Source organism: Primulina tabacum, chromosome 13 (assembly GCF_025594145.1).
Source record: "Primulina tabacum isolate GXHZ01 chromosome 13, ASM2559414v2, whole genome shotgun sequence".
Lineage (NCBI taxonomy): Eukaryota > Viridiplantae > Streptophyta > Magnoliopsida > Lamiales > Gesneriaceae > Primulina > Primulina tabacum.
Genome location: NC_134562.1, coordinates 29288774 through 29308911, shown reverse-complemented (window position 1 = coordinate 29308911; position 20138 = coordinate 29288774). Strand labels below are relative to the sequence as shown.

The following is a 20138-nucleotide window of genomic DNA, read 5'->3' as shown; positions in this document are numbered from 1 at the left end:
ATGATCTGCCATTTGTTTTGTACAGAGAGGAAGAGTGAGACAGTAAATTGAGAAGAGCAATTTTTCACAGTTACGGGATGAAATAGGGAGCAATGATCAAATTTGAGAAATCTGAAAAAAAAAAGGCAAAGACGAAATTGATCAGAATTCAATGAGATTGGTATAAAAGACCTCACAATAACGGAAAAAAATTTCAATTTCGGAACGTTGCATAGTAACGGTAAAAATTTCTGACTCAACGATTACCATTTTTCGAAATTATCTTACTAAATTGCACTTTTACTCCTTATATCCAACGGTAAAGGACAATTCAAGTCATAGTAACATCAAAGACCGGCCTGAACTAAACCACTTCGAGTTGACCCCATATCCATAAGACGTCACTTCTTTTCAACATGGTCAATTAAAGTTTCCATCAATCGTCATGAGTCAACACTGATACGTCACTGAATATGATAAGTTCACGAAACAAAAAAATATGCATGACTTACATATGCCTATTATATGATGTTTTCTCAAAAAATGTCAGGCAGTGTATGACTTTGTGCAGTGTCTGAACTTGGTGTTGGCAACACTTCAGGCAACACCACTGAGTTTCATTCAAACTTTCACAAAATATCCTTTTGATTCAGAAATGGTAGCTCCCACTCTAGAAGAACGGTCTTCAAAGGACTCCTCTAGGTAGCTTTTTCCATTATTATTTTTACTTAGAAGTGGTAGCTCCCACACTAGAGGAACGGTCTTCAATGGACTGCTCTAAGTAGCTTTTTTCATTTTCTTCTATCAAATTTTTTTTTTTTGGTTTACCTCATTTCTGTTTTTCTCCTTATGCTCGCATTTTCCAAGTCACTTTTTCGCATTAGACAAGATCACGAGTTCCATGAATATCCTCAACTACTCAGTGCCTTGGATTGAGCATAATTTATTCCTCAACATTTGATTGGACGTATGAACACTCAGAGAGTACCTTTCAGAAATTGCCTTCATTGTTCAGATATTACACAATAAATAGGATGATTATGCAGTATGCCTAACATCCTAAAAATAGTCATGCACAAACGGATGTTGTCTCTGGTGTTGGCAACACCATGGACAACACTGAACAAATGTTTAAAGTACACACATGCTGAGAGATTTCCGAAGATTGGAAAATCTCTCAAAATCCAAAGGTTTCGTGAAAATATCGGCCAGCTGGTTTTCAGTCCTGACAAACTCCAATCGTATAATACCTTTTTCAACCAAGTCTCGAATAAAATGATGTCTTATATCTATGTGTTTAGTTCAAGAGTGTTGAATAGGGTTCTTAGAAATATCTATGGCACTAGAGTTGTTACAATACACAATCATTATGTCACTATGAAACCCATAATCATTGATCATTTGATTCATCCACATAAGTTGAGAGCAACAATTGGCAGCTGCCACATATTCAGATTCAGCTGTGGACAGGGAGACACAGTTTTGTTTCTTATTAGCCCATGATACAAGATTATTTCCTAAATAAAAACACCCTCCCGAGGTGCTTTTCCTATCATCGAAATCACCTGCCCAATCAGACTCTGAGAAACCTACCAAGTTCGTGTTTGTGTCATGAGTGTACCACAATCCAAATTCTAGTGTACCTGCAATGTATCTTAGTATACGTTTCACAGCTTTAAGGTGCGAAATTTTTGGATCTGCTTGGTACCTAGCACATAAGCACACACTGAACATAATATCGGGTCTAGTAGCAGTCAAGTACAAAAGACTCCCAATTATACTACGATACATGATGTTGTCAACACCTTCGGCAACACCATCCTTAGATAGCTTGTCACTCGACCCCATAGGTGTTCTCACATGTTTTAAGCTGTCAGTAGAGAACTTTTTTATCAGATTTTTTGCATACTTGGACTGACACAAGAATATACCATCATGCAATTGCTTAACTTGTAATCCAAGAAAGAAATTTAGTTCTCCTACCATGCTCATTTCGAATTGAGACGCCATGCAGTCCACAAACTTACTTACAAGTATTTGGGATGAGGCACCGAAAACAATGTCATCAACATATACCTGACAAATCAAAATATCATTATTTTGTTGTTGAATAAAAAGGGTTTTGTCAACCTCACCTCGTTTGAACCCCAAGTCTATCAGATAGTCAGCTAACCTGTCGTACCAAGCCCGTGGAGCCTGTTTCAGTCCATACAGGGCCTTTTTCAGTTTGTAGACATGGTCCATGTGGTGAGGATCTTCAAATCTCTTAGGTTGACAGACATAGGCTTCTTCATTTAAAATGCCATTCAAGAAAGCATTTTTCACATCCATTTGATACAATTTAATACGCATATGACATGCAACAACAAGTAACAATCGGGCAAATTCCATTCGTGCCACAGGTGCGAAGGTTTCATCAAAATCCACCCCCTCAACCTGTGTATACCCTTTAGCTACCAAACGTGCCTTATTTCGAATAATGTTACCGGATTCATCTGTTTTATTTTTGAATATCCATTTTGATCCATTAACATTGACGTTCGAAGGTCTGGGAACTAAGTCCCACACATCATTGCGGACAAATTGTTCTAGTTCTTCATGCATGGCATTAACCCAAAATTCATCTTTTAGAGCATCATTCACATTTTTAGGTTCAATTGAAGACACAAAGCATGAGTGGCTTACCTGGGCAAATGTGGAGTTCATACACACTAATCCGATCATTTTCCGGTAGTCAACCTTTTCTTTTTTCCTTGTTTGCACATCCTCATATATTTCACCAATGATTTGTGACGATGGGTGATTCATTTGAATTTTGCTGGGAATATTTCTTCCTTCATTGTGTATCACTTCTTCATCGTCGTCGTCTTCAGTTCTGATTAGCGGCGGTGTTGTACATGGTGTTGCTTCATTGGTCTCAACACTAACCTCAACACCAATGCTGGTTGATGGCTCACTTGAATCCAACAGTCCCTCAGTATCATCCTCTTTAGATTTTCCTGTTAGTCCTGCAAGACCATAAAAAACGACATTAATAGATTCAATGGTAGTTCTTGTTCTTAAGTTAAACACACGATAAGACCGACTATTCATTGAATACCCAAGAAATAGGCACTTATCACTTTTAGAATCGAATTTGGCGAGATGTTCTCGATCATTTAGGACGTGGCAAATACATCCGAAAACATGAAAGTATTTGAGATTTGATTTCCTCCCCATGATGATTTCATAGGAGGTCATAGTGGATCCACTTCTTAGAAACACACGGTTAGAAATATGACAAGCTGTGTTCAAAGATTCAGCCCAGAACCTCTTAGAAACAATCTTTGAGCTCAGCATGACTCGTGCCATTTCTTGAAGAGTTCGGTTCTTCCTTTCGGCTATACCATTTTGTTGAGGAGTTTTAGGAGCAGAAAATTCATGAGAGATTCCTTTCTTTTCACATAGGGAAGTAAACAGAGAATTTTCAAATTCTTTCCCATGATCAGTTCGTATTCTAACAACTCTCTCATCATGCAAGTTGGTTATTCTTGCATGCAGTTTCTTGAAGACATCAAACGTATCCGATTTTTCTCTTATAAAACTTACCCAAGTGAAACGAGAAAAATCATCAACACAAACGAGTGAGTATTTCTTACCTCCCAAGCTTTCAACGTCCATTGGACCCATTAGATCCATGTGTAGAAGTTCAAGACACCGTGTTGTCCCAAAGTGTTGCAACACCCGGTGTGCAACATGGGTTTGTTTACCTTTTTGACATGATCCACAAATATATGCATTGTCTGAACAAAAATTAGGCATACCTCTCACAGCTTCATACTTACAGAGATTTTTCAAGGTTTTGAAGATCACATGACCCAGTTTTTGATGCCATAGATCCAGATTGCTTACCTTGGCACTTCGACAATCATTACTATCTCCCACAAGATAGCAATTATCAGCAGACCATGTTCCTGTCATAACACAAACATTTGCATCATTAAAAAATTCACAATTATTCTTGTTGAACCTAACATGTAAGTCATCATCACAAAGTTGACTTATGCTTATTAAATTCGAGTTAAGTCCTTCAACATGTAGGACATTGTGAAGCATGGGAAGCCCATCAACATTCAGGGTTCCTTTGCCTACAATTTTCCCTTTGGCACCACCTCCATAAGTTACACGTCCACTTTTTAGTTCAGAATAATCAATGAGGTGTTCTTTAGAACCTGTCATGTGACGGGAACACCCACTGTCAAAGTACCATGCTCCTGCAATGTTAGTTTTCAGCGATGTATAAATGACATTGCATTGTATAACAGTTTTTTGTACCCAAATTTTCTTAGTGGAAGAACTTTTGGATGTGGTGTTGGACAAGGTGTTGGACAACACCTTATGCAACACCTGATTTGAATGCCACCTGAGATAGTCAGTTCTGAGTTTGTAGCAGAAAGGTTTGATGTGCCCAGTCTTACGACAGTAGTGACAGATGAAGAGACGCTTTCTCTGCTTGGGTTGAGAAGTTCTCACTTTCTTCTTGACTTGAGGCTTCTTTGATGAAGGGAGAACTTTTGAGTGTGACCAGTCTGAGCTTGGTGTTTTTAGCTTCTGTTCAGTGATTTGCTTCGAGTTTGGTGCAGTTTTCATAGGTGGATTTGAAATTGATGGGATAGTGCAGTCTCCTATACCCTTCACAAATACCGTAGTCTTTGAATCAGTGTTGGATGTTTCACCGTGCTCATATGTACTTTCAACATATCCAAGACCAAATCTATCTTCCTTTCCCCAGTTTAGCATTGTGCCAAGTTTAGATGAGCTTGAATTGAATTTAGCAAGAGTCTTTGATGCCTTATCTAGTTCGTCTTTGACTCGACATAGTTCTAAATCCTTCTCACTCATCAAGACTTCAAGACGAGTCAAACTACTCTTTAAGTCGGCGTTTTCTTTTGACAGAATTGAATTTGTTTCATTCCTCTTGAGCCAATCACCATATAATTCTTCGTACATCATTTGCACAATGTCAATAGTGAGTTCTTCTTGGTCAGATTCTTGGATTTCGTCAGCATCAATGTTATCCATTGATTTGGCATTAAGGCATAGTGACTTTGACACAGTGTTGCGGCCAGGTGTTGCAGCACCAGTGGCAACACCAAAGGGATTGACCTGTAGTTTGTAGATATCTTTGTGCATGGCAGAGAGAGCGGTGCAATCATCTCCTTCCTTCAAGTTACATTCTTCATCTGTATCATCGTCACTCAGGGAGGCTGCCATATTTTTGTTTCTGCGGAGGCGATTTGCACACTCATTTGCATAATGCCCGAATCCAGAACATTCTCGACATTGGATTGAATCAAGTTTCGTTGCTTCTGAGCGACCTGATGAATTGGTTTTGAATCTGGAATTTACTTGAGTCTGTGCTGTTGTTTTATTTCTATCAAAAGGGATAGATTGTGGTCTTGGTGTTGATCCGGATTTCTTCTTGTCTCTCATTCTGTTCAGGTAGTCACCAAACTTCTTTGTGATCAAGGAGATTGATTCCTCACCAAGATCAGAATCCTTCACCTCTTGAACTAGGCTAATCACTGAATCATCAGTAGATTGTAACGCAACAGCCTTTCCAGTATTTCCTTTCTGCAGGTCTAGATTCATTTCAAAAGTTCTGAGAGAACTTATCAGGTCCTCCAGATTAAGTGTGGAGGTGTCCTTGGATTCATCAATAGCACATATTTTGATATTAAAGCGTTCAGGAAGGGATCTCAATACCTTGCTAACCAATCTTTCATTTGACATAGGATCACCGAGACTAAAGGCCTCATTTGCAATGTCACGCAATCTTCGATCATATTCCACAATAGTCTCGTTTTCCTCCATCCTTATGTTTTCGAATTTTGAGGTTAACATTCTGAGTTTGGTTCTGCGAACACTTTCTAACCCTTCACAGTGCTTTTGAAGAGTGTCCCAAGCTTCCTTGGCAGAGATGCAGTTGGTTATAAGACTAAACATATTGATATCCACAGATGTGAAAATAGCATTGAGTGCCTTCGAATTTAAGTTCGAGATTTGGACTTCATCGTTGGACCAAGTACTTTCTGGTTTACTTATGCTATCTCCATCATTATCAACAGTCCTCGGTGGAGACCATCCGTCTAAGACACGTTGTCAGGCCCTTTCATCAATAGATTTGATGAACATCCTCATCTTGACTTTCCAGAGGGCATAGTTTGACCCATCGAGAACTGGTGGTCTGAACGCGGTGCTTGATGCTAGTGAATCCATTAGGTTATTAGTATCGTTCCCCCTGTACGAACAGCAGAATGTCAGAATCAATCACTTAGTGTATCAAGTGTTGGCTCTGATACCACTTGAAAGGATTACTTCGCATAAACGTACAGAAACTGATCAGTTCAAAACTAGTTTGTCAGAATTCAGTGTTGTGTACGGTGTTGTTAACACAGGACACAACACGGCAGCGGAAATTAAATATTAAAGGCAAACAATAGAACATATAATAAATGAACACTTCGGTAAAATCATTCACAAGTACTAGTACTTGTGCAATGCCTCATGGCAAGAAATTCACTAGAAAATCTGTAAATCGTTTACACCAAAAATCAATACTAGTGAAACTTAACAAAACTAAATTCCCTGACAATCCAAGGAATTAAATTGCATCAATAATTCAAAATAAACATCAAATGCAAGCAACGTATTGTTCACACACAAAACCGAAAAACAAATACCCTTCAAACAACCACTCTGCGTCAGTGTTGTTCTTGGATATAGGTTACACCAATTAGCAACACCGTCACTTGACTGACGAACCCTCGTGCTTTGTATGCAAGTCTTCACCAGCAAAAACTCCTGCGGCCGTCCCCCTCTATTGATAATGGACCCTTGTATATATAGTCTATTCTTTGACCTAGATCTTCATGGATCCTTCACACCTATAAACAAGGAAACTTATATCTTATAGATAATTTTCCAACTAAATTGAATCATTCCTAATGATAGGATATAATAAATCTTGGAAAAACAAATCTATTAAATTTGTCTAGAAGTGCAAAATCAAAATAATATCTAAAATGAATTTTGGAATACAATATTCCTTTCAAAATTTATCAAATTTCATATTTTTTTGATTAGTTATTTATATTGATTAAATTTTTATTTATGCTTATAAATTATAAATTTATTGATTAACTATTTATGCATGTTGAATAGACATGAAATTGAAATTTTATTTTGTCAAATTGAATTGTGATTTTTTTTTCATATACTAAACATTTTTACTTTTTAAATAAGTAAATTTTTTTACATTAGAAAATTTATTTCAAAGTGATAATGTTATTTATATTAAATAATTATTAGTTCAAAGAAAATATATATATATATATATAATATAATATAAAAGTTCATAGAATTTTGTTTATAAATATGTGAGATTTTATAAGAGTCAATAAAAATTTATCAAATTCATGAAAATCTGTCATTTAAAAAAATTCATTAAAAATTATTAAATCTTTATATTGAATACTCCTCTCGTTTGGTTAAGCAACATATGACGTATAATATCAGTTTTATATTTAATAATACGTTTTATTATTAAAAATTATATTAAATTAGTTAAATTTGAAAAATCTATAACATTCATCAATATGGCGTCACTCTGCAACTCCCTAATCTGCGTGCCAACGGCGGTTCCCGCCGGAATTCCAGCCTCCGGTGGGGCTATCCTGCGCGACGCGTTCCTTATCCGATGCACCCCTCCGCTCTCTTCCCGAGCAAAATATAATTTACGCACTTCAAAAGCAAGTGCACCGAAAGCATACGTTTTTCCTGACCCAGACCCTATGTTTGCAGCGTCCGTAAGTCAAACTATATCTATGAATTTAATTAAGTTTTTGTTTTTTTAATAGTTGAGTAAATTGTAATTTGGCAAAAAAAAAAAAATTAAAATTAGGAGACTCGGAAGTTTAAAGCTGAATTGCTGAGAACAGTTTCAAAGGAAAAGGAAACTTTTGGGAATGATCTCCCAACGGTTGTTAACGTCTGTGCTGAGGTAATCTGTGATTCTCTTTCTTAATTTTTTCATATGTTCTATAGTTTTGTATTGAATTCCCGTTGTCTATGTTGGAGACTGGCTTGAATGGGAAATGCTAGTTAGTGGTTCAATGGTATTTTAGAGCCTAAGATTTAGGGAAGAGGTTTTAAGTTTTTGAGGTCAAAGGTCTCTCTTTGTAGCATAGAGATTAGCTGTCATAGGTGTATGGTACTCAGGAAAGAATCATGCTTATTGTATTGATTAGTGGGACCTAGGTACTTTCTGAATGTGGTTTAGGTGTGACAATTTTGATAACCTAATTAACCACGAGAAAGTTCAAGAGAATAAAACTGGGCAGGAATTCATCTTGGCGTTGGATCTTATGCATGACAGGAATTATCCTTGGTAGCATTCTAGAGAGTGATTCCGTGCCATCGGGAACCTATGTAATATGTATGGATACATAGCTGGCTGTTGTAGAGTGTCATAGTTACCTTGGCTGAGCTGCTGAAATGCTTGGGCAGTGGCATAGGTCCGTCAATAGGTAAATCAATATCGATGTTAAGCTGTAGTAACACAATGTATTAAGCCTAGCTGAGCTTCAGCTCGGTCTGGGAAAGACGGGCAAAGTCATAATTACCTCGTCTCTTCACAATATAGTCAAGCAGTTATTCATCCCAGATTCACGGAAAAGGTAAGAAATGTGTTACCGATCTATAGAAAGATGATAATATGTAATGGGTAAATATGCAGGGAAGGAAAAACATAACAAAACATAAGAGTAAAACTAGAGAAGACAGAAAAAGGATCAAGACTAATGCAATGCAAGTTTGATGCCTATGTCTTATCGGAGAACTGAAGAAAAAACAAATATATATTCGTATGAAATTGACTTGATTTTAGGTGAATTGATCTTGATTCTATGTTTATAATTGTTATAAGGCTCTTGTTAAGATGTCCTATGGCCTTCTGAGCGAGAATAGGAAGTGATTTTTACAAATTTGATTACATATTTGTCAGCGTTGTAACCGTGTGTGACTGTTGGAAATAGTAGATCCATGGTACATAGTAATGGGTTCTAACATATACAGCTCTTCACATTTACTGGACAAGGGCTAACTTAAACATTTTTGGGGGCTTAACCGGCTCTCGGTGAGGACCTTTAGTTTCATTAGGATATCATTATATATTTATGTTCTTGAATTGATTTGCTTTCTGAAAATTGACAGAATAAATCTCGATTATCGATTCTGAAATATTTATTGGCTGCCTTTTACCTTACGTAACCATTCTGAAATATTCACTATGGACTTGAGGTTTTTTTGGATAAACGATTAACACATCAAGAGGTTGGAATAATATATGTTTATTCAAAGGGAGTTACTTACAAACCTAGGTAATTCATGTTGTACAAAATATAGGGTTTTATTGATTAAGATCCAAATATGTTCTATAACTAGGAAAATGGATGAGTAACCTGATAATCAACATGAAGGTTGACAAGTTTCTTATTTCATGATTATTTGCTCAGTCAAGATACGGGAGTTGCTGAGATTATTTTCTTTAACTCTCAAATGTAAATTCTATCTGAAATTTAACTGATCATCATTGCTGTAGTAGTTGCGAACACAATTTTTTTTCAAAATATTGATCAGTAGCATTAAATAAATAGGTCTTGGATTTCTTCCTAGCTTCTCTCTGTTTGATTAAATTGCGAGTTTCGAAAGAATGCTTCATTGTTTTCTTGTATATAAAAGATGTAGGATTGATTTGTAAGAGAAAGGATATGTCATCACCCTTTTCGGGGCGTCTTATTTTATGGTATTTACGCATCATTACCCAAAACATCTTGCTATTTTTGCATAGTTCTAGTTATCTGTCCTGTTCTGAGGTTGTGCAGTTGTGCTGTAATTGCTCACACCCCTACAAGCAAGCCCTTGTGCATTTTCTGTCGTCCCCATTTGTTCTATACATGTTTGCCTTAACCAGTGTTCTAAATGGCGGTCGAAACGGCTATCGACCGTACCACCTTTGCCTCAGGCAGTTCTGTAAACACTAATTAATAAAACATTTTGTCCTCCAAAAGTCAAAACATTGATAGGCCCTCCAGCCCTCCTTCTACCGCCTCGAACCGCCCACCACTGCCGCCGTGAACAGCCCATCGCCGCAGCGAACACTCCCTGTTTGGTAATATCATATGAAGAATGTTTGGTAATTATTTCACAGTCAACTCATAATCATGTGAATGTTTGGTAATATAAATGTTTTACGGTCAACTCATGATCATATGAATGTTTGGTAATATGGTAGTTTATAATTATGTATAAAAATATTAAAAGAAAATTCAACTGTCTAGGCACCGCCCCTCCACCGCCTTCCTCCATTTAAAACACTGGCCTTGAGTCGGTATTAAGATTGTGAACGAGAGATGAGAGAAAATGGAAGAAAAGTGTTTTCTCTGTATATTGAATAATACCAACATAACATTAAACACGCACGCTTGTGTGCTTAAGCACTCAACAGTAGGAAAAAGAAATTAAGTTACATTACCGCTTTAACCACTATGTAACTAGCTAACAAACTTGATGATGTTATTATAAAACTCGGCAGTAGAACCTGAAGTTCGTGGACGAGGTGCAACTTAAACTCAAAAAATCTAGGAGGCCAAATAATATTTGTGTGTATATACACATCATATAAAAATTTATAATCTATAGGCAATTTAAGTGGGGAATGCCCCTCATGGCCAGGGGCGGAGCCACATGCTCATGTACCCGGGCGGTCCAAATTTTTTTTTTAAATTTATATGTAAATTTTGTATAATTTTAGAATAATATGATATTAGTCCGGGTAGATCAATTTAAAATATTAAAAGATTCTAGAGTTTAAAATTCTAGCTCGGGCAAAACCATATTTCTGGCTCGTCACTGCAGTCATGGCTTGCATTTCCTTCATCAAAATAGTTTGATTTCTCTTCACATTTGCTGCAATTTTCTGTTTTATGTTTTGTGCAACATCCAAGCGATCACATTGTGCATGATTTCCTTGGAATCTCATGGGTTTAGAGAGTCCATGTCTTCCACGCAATCTAAAAGTAACCAATACTCACTGGAAATATGCATGATCAATTTTGATGGAAATAACACACTTTCTGGTGGGAAAAGCTAACTGATGAAATGCCTACTTTGTGCTTTAAAAATGCACTGGGTATCGAAAGTAAATGACCACTGACAGTATAATTCTCGCGTGATATTCCAGGTATTCAATGATTTCTTGCATAATGAATATGGAGGACCTGGAACATTATTGGTTGAGCCTTTCACAGAGATAATGCTGGCACTAAAGGAGGAAAATCTCCCTGGAGCAGTGTGCCGCTCGAGCTTCGTTATTATGGGCTCAAACTAATGTCGATCGGGATTGGAAAGATAGAAACCCAAATTACACCAATCTTTTTGTAGCTCAATCATTAAAAAAAAGCAAGAATATTTGGTTAGGATGTTGCAATTTTACTCTATAATTAGCATTATCAGTAGTCAGTACAGAAAAAGAGTAAAGGAGTCTATTTTGCGAGACTGTTCTAAAATTACTATACAAAGGACTCATGATTCCACTTCTTTTCAGGTTCATGATTGTGTTATTGAACCATCAACCAATTTCAACTTCCATGCTCGGAAATGCTTTGAAGAGATGGCCGCCATGATTTGGGCCTTCCTGTGGTCGAATTTGCTGATGCTGACCTCTGCTGATGCCTCTCAGGTCTTATAGCCCGAAAAATGTCCGATTATTCATTAGAATCATTGTAAAGAAGATGATGTTAAACACATCAAGATGCATTCTTGACTCTTGTTCCTCGCTTTCAATTTTTTGCAGAAACGAATGAAGGGAAGTCCGGGTTGAAAGCTCAATGTACAAAGTTCACCTTATCGTTGCTCTTCTCGGAAGCCAAAATTTCTGCATCAGACCTACAATTGGTACTCTTCGTTTCTGAATTCATTGATAACTTGTCTTTCCATTCTGCTTGTTTTTTCTTCAACTTGGCTTGCTTCTTTGCTCTTAGTACTTTCATAACCTCTGCAACATAAAACAACTGAAAACTTATAACCACACTACCCCCAATAAGATTCAAGAAACGCTGTTCCATATCAATAAGAGAAGAGGAGTCTGATTATGCATAAGCTAACCTTGAGTGGTGACAAGCCGATAGGCTCGGCCAAGAACTAGAACATGACTAGGTGGGAGAAGTTTAACATTGGTGAAACGAACGGTCTCATTGTCCTTTACATTCTGTTGTCCCCCCTCAACAGGAGCTGGAAGTGGAATGATAATAGAAACGTAATGCCCTGGATTCATTTTCATCACCTCACTAGCTGTTACTGGCCAGTACATCCTCTCCAGGTTCCCATTTGGATGCTGTATAACTAGTGCCGCAGCATCCACCGCCTGACAATTCCCCATCGGGTTCCTCTCTCTAAAATGTTTTGGTTTCTCTCTCTAAGAACCTGTTATCCCAATTTGAAGAAATTGGAGAGATGGTGAGAGGGTGGAAGCAAGGAGACAAATGGTCCTTTTTTCTAAGGAAACGAGTCTCCATCATATCCCTGTAATTTAAAGCAGTGGAATGAAATGTGTGGTTGCCCCCATTTTTTGTATTTCATTCTGATATATGTGCCTCTTCTGAGGCGGTCTCGCGAATCTTTAATCTGTGAGACAGGTCAATTCTACCGATATTCACAATAAAAAGTAATACTCTTAGCACAAAAAGTAATAATTTTTCATGGATGACCCAAATAAAAGATCTGTCTCACGAAATATAACTCGTGAGACCGTCTCACACAAGTTTTTGCCTATCTATTTTTATTCTTAAATATCTGGGTATGGTTGAGAGACCCCGTTAATGCTATTTTGGGTTACACATTTGTGTTCTATTTAATATTTCAGCATATTTAATATTTCATGCTGAAATATTGTTCTCGTTATTTTGTCTAAGCCAAATGGGTCAGCTTCCACGTGGTGGGATTTGAGTGGTTATGATCTTGGACATGGTCAATATTTAGATTTGGAATGGTCAACGAAATTTCTTTTTAACTACAAGTTTGGGTGGTTATAGAGGAATATTTAGCTAGCCACGCCCATCAGAAAGCCCGTGATTTTTCACGCCCTTTTCTAAAAATATAATATTTATTGTCTTCCGAACACTTGGAAAAGTGGGGCTAAAGAAAATAAAAACCAAATTATTATCCTTTGCAAAAGTTCAAGCAAGATCGGATATATACATACTATATAGAGTTAATTTAAAGTACAATATGATCATAAATTAGATTTTTGTTAGTGTATAATAATTTAATTTTAAATAATGAATGTGTGTATATGTTATAGAATAGGCAAAAACTTGTGTGAGACGATCTCACAGGTCGTATTTTGTGAGACAGATCTCTTATTTGGGTCATATGAAAAAATATTACTTTTTATGCTAAGAGTATTATTTTTTATTGTGAATATCGGTAGGGTTGACCCGTTTCATAGATAAAGATTCGTGAGACCGTCTCACAAGAGACCCACTCTATAGAATATAGACAATAAAGTACTACGTATTTTACTGATTTGTGACTCACTCTCTGTTTATTCATAGTCACATTTAACACTTCAATAAGATTTTACATATTTGTTTCATCAGCATCTGGTTTGAATTATACAAAAATAAGCGCAAAAAACAATCATATTATCCATATTTTCAGTTTATTATCTAGATATTATAGATCATTTATCAACTCATCCTGTAAATCGGCCTTTACCCAAAAATTGTACTCCTTATATAGCAAGTGGTGCATAATTATTGATAATGGCACATTGCTTGGACAAAAAAAATTGTTGAGGATTCTTGAAGATGTGAGAGAAGTGGATAGGAAAATCGAAAGTGACACAACATACAAATAAATCCCATTAGTGCCACTTTATGCCATCGTATGCTTTGCAATATTCATTACTCAATTTCACTTCCTATATCTATTTTAGCTTTGGTTTCTGGAGACTTTAGTTTCAAATTAAGAAACCTGAACTCACATGATAAACAATTCAGGTCCATCTAAGCCATGTGAGCTGTTGGGGATTTTAAGTTTCAAGACATTAAATGGTGAAGTTGGACAATATCTTTGTTAGGGGGGCATCATCCAATTGTATTAAATAAAATATTCTCAACTTGTTATCGCCACCCAATTGATGTTAAGTAGTGAGGTGTCGAAATTTTATTAAATTTTGACATCTTATGTTAGAGTAGATCTTTTGTGAGACGGTCTTACGAATCTTTATATGTAAGATGAGTCTACTCTACCGATATTCACAATAAAAAGTAACACTCTTAGTATAAAAATAATATTTTTTTCATAGATGACCCAAATAAGAGATCTGTCTCACAAAATACGATCCGTGAGATTGTCTCACACAAGTTTTTGCCCTTATGTCATAATTTTAAATTCCTTTTGGTTTAATGTATTTGTACCATCATGAAGAATGCCCATAGGAAAAAAAGATTAATAATTTCAAGTGCTTAAATCAATGAAGACAGTGAAGGGAAATGGAAAGGTCAAGTGGTTGGATGTTTTAAGGATGTGTTTATTATTATCTTTTGTTGATATAAGGATATGAAGATATAATTTCTACTGGCACCTTTTGATATGTGATGTGACACGATAATTTTCGGGATTTGATAACGGTGTTTTTGTATTTTAAAAATTATTCGATGATACCTAAAGTTAATTACTATACTCCATTAATTTTTATAATTAATATATTATAAATATACTCAGTCAAATGTCTTTCGAAAACTTTAGAAGACTGGTCCGACGAAATTGAAAAACTACTCGTAGAGAATATTATTTTCATGATAAATTCAATTATTATATTCGATAAAAAAAATATTTTATTCTTGTTATCCCAATGAATATGACTTAAATCTTTCCTAATTTAATCATCCAGAAAATATAGAGTTTTGATTTGATTATTATGAGCTGAATTTATCTTATTATCAAGAGAGTGATCCAATTATTTCACCCTTTGTATTTTCAAGAGCTAATTTTATCTTATTATCAACAAAGTTGAATATATTAATATTATGGTGTTATTAATTAATTATCGTTTCTGCTAAGTGGGATCCCATCCTATTAATTTTTTGCCTGAGTTCATACGATTTGGACAAACATTGATTTAATATTTGTTCAAGATATATAAAAAATTTAGAAAAATATGAATAAAATCTTCACCAATTGAGACTGTATTTTGTTGCATCAGGCGACGAATTCCACGGTTTCATGTTCAGAATTATAATTTGGGAGAAATAATAATGTCATATTTTAGACTAAAATGTCATTTGTTATATATTATATAATACGATCAATTTCATATGTTACTCACTGTGGACATTTACGTGTGTGTCATTAAAGTGTTATCTATCAATTGGATACGATGAAACATATCAAAATTATATATCCAATAAATGAAATTACAACATATAAAAATTGATAACATATATTATATTATTATTAATAATAAAATGTATGAATATGCGTAGATTTTACAAGAGATTCACACATTTAATTAACATATCTTTACTTTGTAGGAAGCAAATTTTTAGGCCAAATAAAACACAATCGACGTAGGAAAAATTATTTAAACATTAAATATTGGGCAAGACAACTCAACATTCTATGGAACATTTTTTGACCAAACTCACAAAATATCATCAAATTATTGACGTTTTAAGACATCATAATAAGAGTAGGTCTTTTGTGAGATGGTCTCACGAATCTTTATCTGTGAGACGGGTCAATCCTACCTATATTCACAATAAAAAGTAATACTCTTAACATAAAAAATAATATTTTTTTCATAGATGACCCAAATAAGAGATCGTGTCGCACAAAATACGACTCGTGAGATCGTCTCACACAAGTTTTTGTCATATAATAATTACAAGATTGAGGAGTGAGGACTTTTGATTCGATTATGGTTCCAATAAATAAAACTTTGGAACCTGGACTGTAATTTAATATTAAGTTTAATATATTAACAGTTAATTTGAACTACTTGATCAATATAAATTAGATTTAACCACAAATTTTTATAATTATATTAAATATCAATACTATTTTGTAACATAGTTGTGAAACCATTAATTTAACTAGTTATATTATCTCATAAGTTGCACAATTACTTTTTACCACTAAATTTTATAGAAATATATTTTAAATTAAAAACGGAATCAAATTGAAACTAAAACCATGTCAAAATAATTTATGATTTCTTGTTTTACAGAACCGAACCCATTTAGCGTAATGGGCCCATTGTTTTGGGCCTCAACCTGGAAAGGTTTTTTTCATAAGACCAATAACATTCGATTTATTTCTCAATCTCACAATTTTTTTCTCTCTCTCAGAGAGCTATATTAGTTTTGTTCTTTCCTTTTTCTTTGCACCCTTCATTGTTCGCACACCAAGTAAAAAGCCAAAAGAGCAAAACTGGAAAGTTTTTGTATGATAAATAAAGGAAATATAACTACGATTACTACAACAATTAATGTGATTTCCTCAAAATATATGTAAGTAGATCTCTTGTGAGACGGTCTCACGAATCTTTATCTGTGAGACGCGTCAACCCTACCGATATTCACAATAAAAAGTAATACTCTTAGCATAAAAAATAATATTTTTTCATGGATGACCCAAATAAGAAATCTGTCTCACAAAATACGACCCGTGAGATCGTCTCACACAAGTTTTTGCCAATACATGTTAGAGTAGGTGACGTCCGTCAAGTCAAGTTGTGGCTTATGTTTTATTGATTTTTAGGTGATAAACAATTTTTATTTTAATATTTTTTTACTTTTTAACAAATTATGACATTTATTTATATGTATATTCATATAAGCCACATAGATAAAGATCTTGAATATACAATGGTACAATGAGTTCGTATATGTCATGCCGATCATGAAACAGATTTTATTTACTATATACTTTAAATTCGTTCATATCGATTTAGTCGCATAAAATAAGAATAAATGATGTTCGAGCTCAAGACTAACATATGTGATGTTGAACAACACATTTCATTGGTATAGTCATGAAGATGTTCAATCATACAGATGTGTGATCATATCATGAACCACTGACCAACTCTCCCCAGAATTTTCCAAATGGTTCTATTTATCGAGTTGATTACTCCGCGTTTATGGTTGTACAACATTAGTCCGTTGACTCACATTTTGACTCGTTATCGACTCCATGAGAGGGATATGAGGTGGCGAGGTTGGTGTATTTCAACACACATAGGAGGTGATACTTTTTAGTAAGAGATTCACCGTTCACCTACTCGTGTAAATATACTATGTGATCTGATGAGTTAATAGTGCAAAAAATCTTTGGCCAGAATATTAATTGTGCTTTAGGGAAAAGTGTTTTCATAGTTGCACATACGATATCATTATGATTATTCAAAGATATATCATATCGTCATCGAATTCACATGCAACTCTCGATATATCAGTGATTACATATTCGATCGGGATATACGTGTTGAAGGGACCGTATTGTATATTAACCATAACTTACTGGTTCTTGCAGGCAATATCAGTGATACCTATGAAATCATGATGTGATGCTACTAGGCGCTCTTACCATGATTCGATTTGTGCAATTTGAACTGATTTATGAGATTCTTGTGATCAAACGATTGATCCACAAAATAGGGCAAACGAGGGTAAGCTCATATAAGAGATAAATGTTGTCTCGAATCATATGAGTTATGAACCCATGACTAAGCACAAATATTAATTTCTATACTTTCGTTGAAAAAATTAAATTAAAGGTGTTGAATTTGATGATTTAGTTTGATATAGATTAAATATAATACTTATAAAGGTGTTTATAAGTGGATTTCATATTCGAAAATTGTGAGAGTTATCATGACTTCTAAATTTGTAAGGAGAGTGTAACTGTCTTAAATTTGTGAAGAGGTTCCAAAATTGGCATTTGCAAAAAATGAATCAGCGAAAATTTTGATCTTCAAAATTTTTACTTTACATTATAATAACGAGTTTTGTACCCTTATCACATATGTGACATCTGATTGTTGATCGATATTATGATGAAACATAATCATAGATTGTTTGATTCCTATTTAAACATTGATTAGTGGATTTTTTACTAAGTCAAATATCCAGGGAAATTCTAGAAGAGTCTAGAAATCATTGGATGATAATAACTTATCTAATCTTATCATATATATATTCAAAAGTTGACAATATAAACATGAGAGATTTGACTAGGGGAAACACCTAATCCTAGAGTGTTCTAGTAGGATCATGATTCAATTATTGAAAGAAAAATAAATACATGTTGTCAATAGTTAACAACACACAACACAATAAAATCAAACTTTTTTTTAAGAAAATCAAGATTATCAGGAATAATCTCCTCTCTCTCATCACAACAAGATTTTGGACACCACCCTTGAAGCATATCCATGACTAAGTCCTCCCTCATACCCAGGGCCGATCCTAACAATATTTGGGCCTGAGTGTAACTTTTAAAAAGTGGCCTCTGAATCATAATGTGTGTTCATATTTTTTTAGTTCCATAGCAATTTTTCAAATTAAATCAATAAGTTAAAGACAATATAAAAAACTAAATGAATAAAAATATCAAACATGTCCAAAATGATCACTAAAAAACAACCCGCGTAACAGTTTTAGAGCTAAAAATACTAATTAAGTCTGTATAATCAAGTTGTTCAATAATTTCTTTCTCAATCGATAACATAGTCAATCTATTCAATCTTTCTTGTGACACGGTTGATCGGAGAAAATTTTTGATGAGATTTAACTTTGAGAAACTTTGCTCTGCACTTGCTACTGTGACCGGGACAGTCAATAAGATTTTATAAGCAATATGAGCATTTGGGAAACACTCATCCATTTTCTTCAAGTAATTCACTACATCAATAGCCGAATTTGGTTCTCTTGGTAATGAGCACCTCAAGAATGTCAACTCCGAAAATAGATCATCCTCATTAATATCACAACAACCCTTATGAGTCAAAGAATTTTCAAGATTCTTGCAAGACCTCAACAAGGTTTCATCGTCTATACGTTGTAACCCCTCTAGATTGAACAAAAAATCAAATGTTTCTTCATATTTTTGAAACTGTTCAAATCGAGCTTTCATAGAAGAACGAGCTTGATCGATTATAAAGAGAAAGTAGTTAATTCGAAAAGATTCTGCAGCTGATTGTAACACTTCTTCACTGTTACTTTCACCAAATTGGTTCTTTCTTCGAATAACAAGTTTCTCTCGAAATACAGCTTCAATGCCCATCTCACATGCCATTTATTTAGCTTCAACTATGACCTTATCGTAACCATCTTCTCTAAATTCTTCAAGAAATAAAACAATTCTTTGTAAAAGTTTGATAGCAACATCAATATCCATATTTTCAGATTGAAGAAATTTGCTCATAGTGTTGATAACATGCAACAACTTGTACCAAATTACCACACCAAGCAAGAATTCAAAATTCTCAAGTTCATATAACGCTAAGGACTCAGCTTCACTCTTCGTTTTGGGATCTTCACTATCATTTGCCAAGTCATACAAAGCATATCTTATTTGTGCAATTTGCTCCTTTATAGGTTTAACACTCTCAACATGACTTTCCCATCGTGTTTGTGACAATGGCTTAACTGTCAAACCTTTCACGTGATCTTTGAAAATCTTTCACCGCTTGGTAGAAGAGGAGAACAATGTATAGATCCGTTGTATTACTCCAAAAAATGACATAGCTTTAGGACAACAATTCGCCATATCACACAAAGGTAAATTGAGACTATGACAACCACAAGGAGTATAAAATGCTCTGGGATTCATTTCAAGTAGCCTTTTTTGTACACCTTTATGCCTACCTTTCATATTAGATCCATTATCATATCCTTGACCTCTAATATCATCAATATCAAGCTCAAGATTGACTAAAGCATTTTTAAGATGCATAAAAAGCCCAAGTCCCGAAGTATCATCAACATCTAAAAATTGCACCCAATATTCTTTACTTTTATGAAACTTTTTGAATCATTTAAACATCGTATGAC

The 20138-nt window shown here is 34.9% G+C and overlaps 3 protein-coding genes across 4 annotated transcripts; 1 reads left to right on the top strand and 2 right to left on the bottom strand.

Annotated features, from left to right (window-relative positions):
- The first annotated feature begins 7607 nt into the window (after positions 1-7607).
- Positions 7608-11973, top strand: LOC142522414 (protein PLASTID REDOX INSENSITIVE 2, chloroplastic-like). 2 transcript variants are annotated; one of them, XR_012814474.1, is made up of 4 exons: positions 7608-7826; positions 7922-8020; positions 11261-11758; positions 11873-11973. XR_012814474.1 is itself a non-coding variant. In XM_075625786.1 (4 exons), exons 1-4 carry the CDS (start codon positions 7617-7619, stop codon positions 11897-11899), a joined length of 471 nt encoding a protein of 156 aa, XP_075481901.1. In that variant the 5' UTR covers positions 7608-7616; the 3' UTR covers positions 11900-11973. The 2 variants fall into 2 exon arrangements, 1 of the variants encoding a protein (XP_075481901.1); XM_075625786.1 differs by having other exon boundaries at positions 11624-11758.
- On the bottom strand, positions 11904-12457 carry LOC142522415 (uncharacterized). The gene is made up of 2 exons (XM_075625787.1): positions 12184-12457; positions 11904-12073 (listed from the first exon to the last, which is right to left on the bottom strand). Exons 1-2 carry the CDS (start codon positions 12455-12457, stop codon positions 11904-11906), a joined length of 444 nt encoding a protein of 147 aa, XP_075481902.1.
- A 6260-nt stretch (positions 12458-18717) lies between these two features.
- On the bottom strand, positions 18718-19380 carry LOC142521982 (uncharacterized). Its single transcript, XM_075625156.1, has one exon. The coding sequence runs from the start codon at positions 19378-19380 to the stop codon at positions 18718-18720; it is 663 nt and encodes a 220-aa protein (XP_075481271.1).
- Between the last annotated feature and the right edge of the window lie 758 nt (positions 19381-20138).

Bases quoted from the DNA above. Each gene is read 5' to 3' on its own strand.
- LOC142522414 (XM_075625786.1), top strand. From the start codon at position 7,617: ATGGCGTCACTCTGCAACTCCCTAATCTGCGTGCCAACGGCGGTTCCC. The intron at 7,827-7,921 runs GTAAGTCAAACT...AATTAAAATTAG, and splicing joins ACCCTATGTTTGCAGCGTCC to GAGACTCGGAAGTTTAAAGC. The intron at 11,759-11,872 runs GTCTTATAGCCC...AATTTTTTGCAG, and splicing joins CCTCTGCTGATGCCTCTCAG to AAACGAATGAAGGGAAGTCC.
- LOC142522415 (XM_075625787.1), bottom strand. From the start codon at position 12,457: ATGGGGAATTGTCAGGCGGTGGATGCTGCGGCACTAGTTATACAGCAT. The intron at 12,074-12,183 runs GTTAGCTTATGC...TTTATGTTGCAG, and splicing joins TCGGCTTGTCACCACTCAAG to AGGTTATGAAAGTACTAAGA.
- LOC142521982 (XM_075625156.1), bottom strand. From the start codon at position 19,380: ATGGCATGTGAGATGGGCATTGAAGCTGTATTTCGAGAGAAACTTGTT.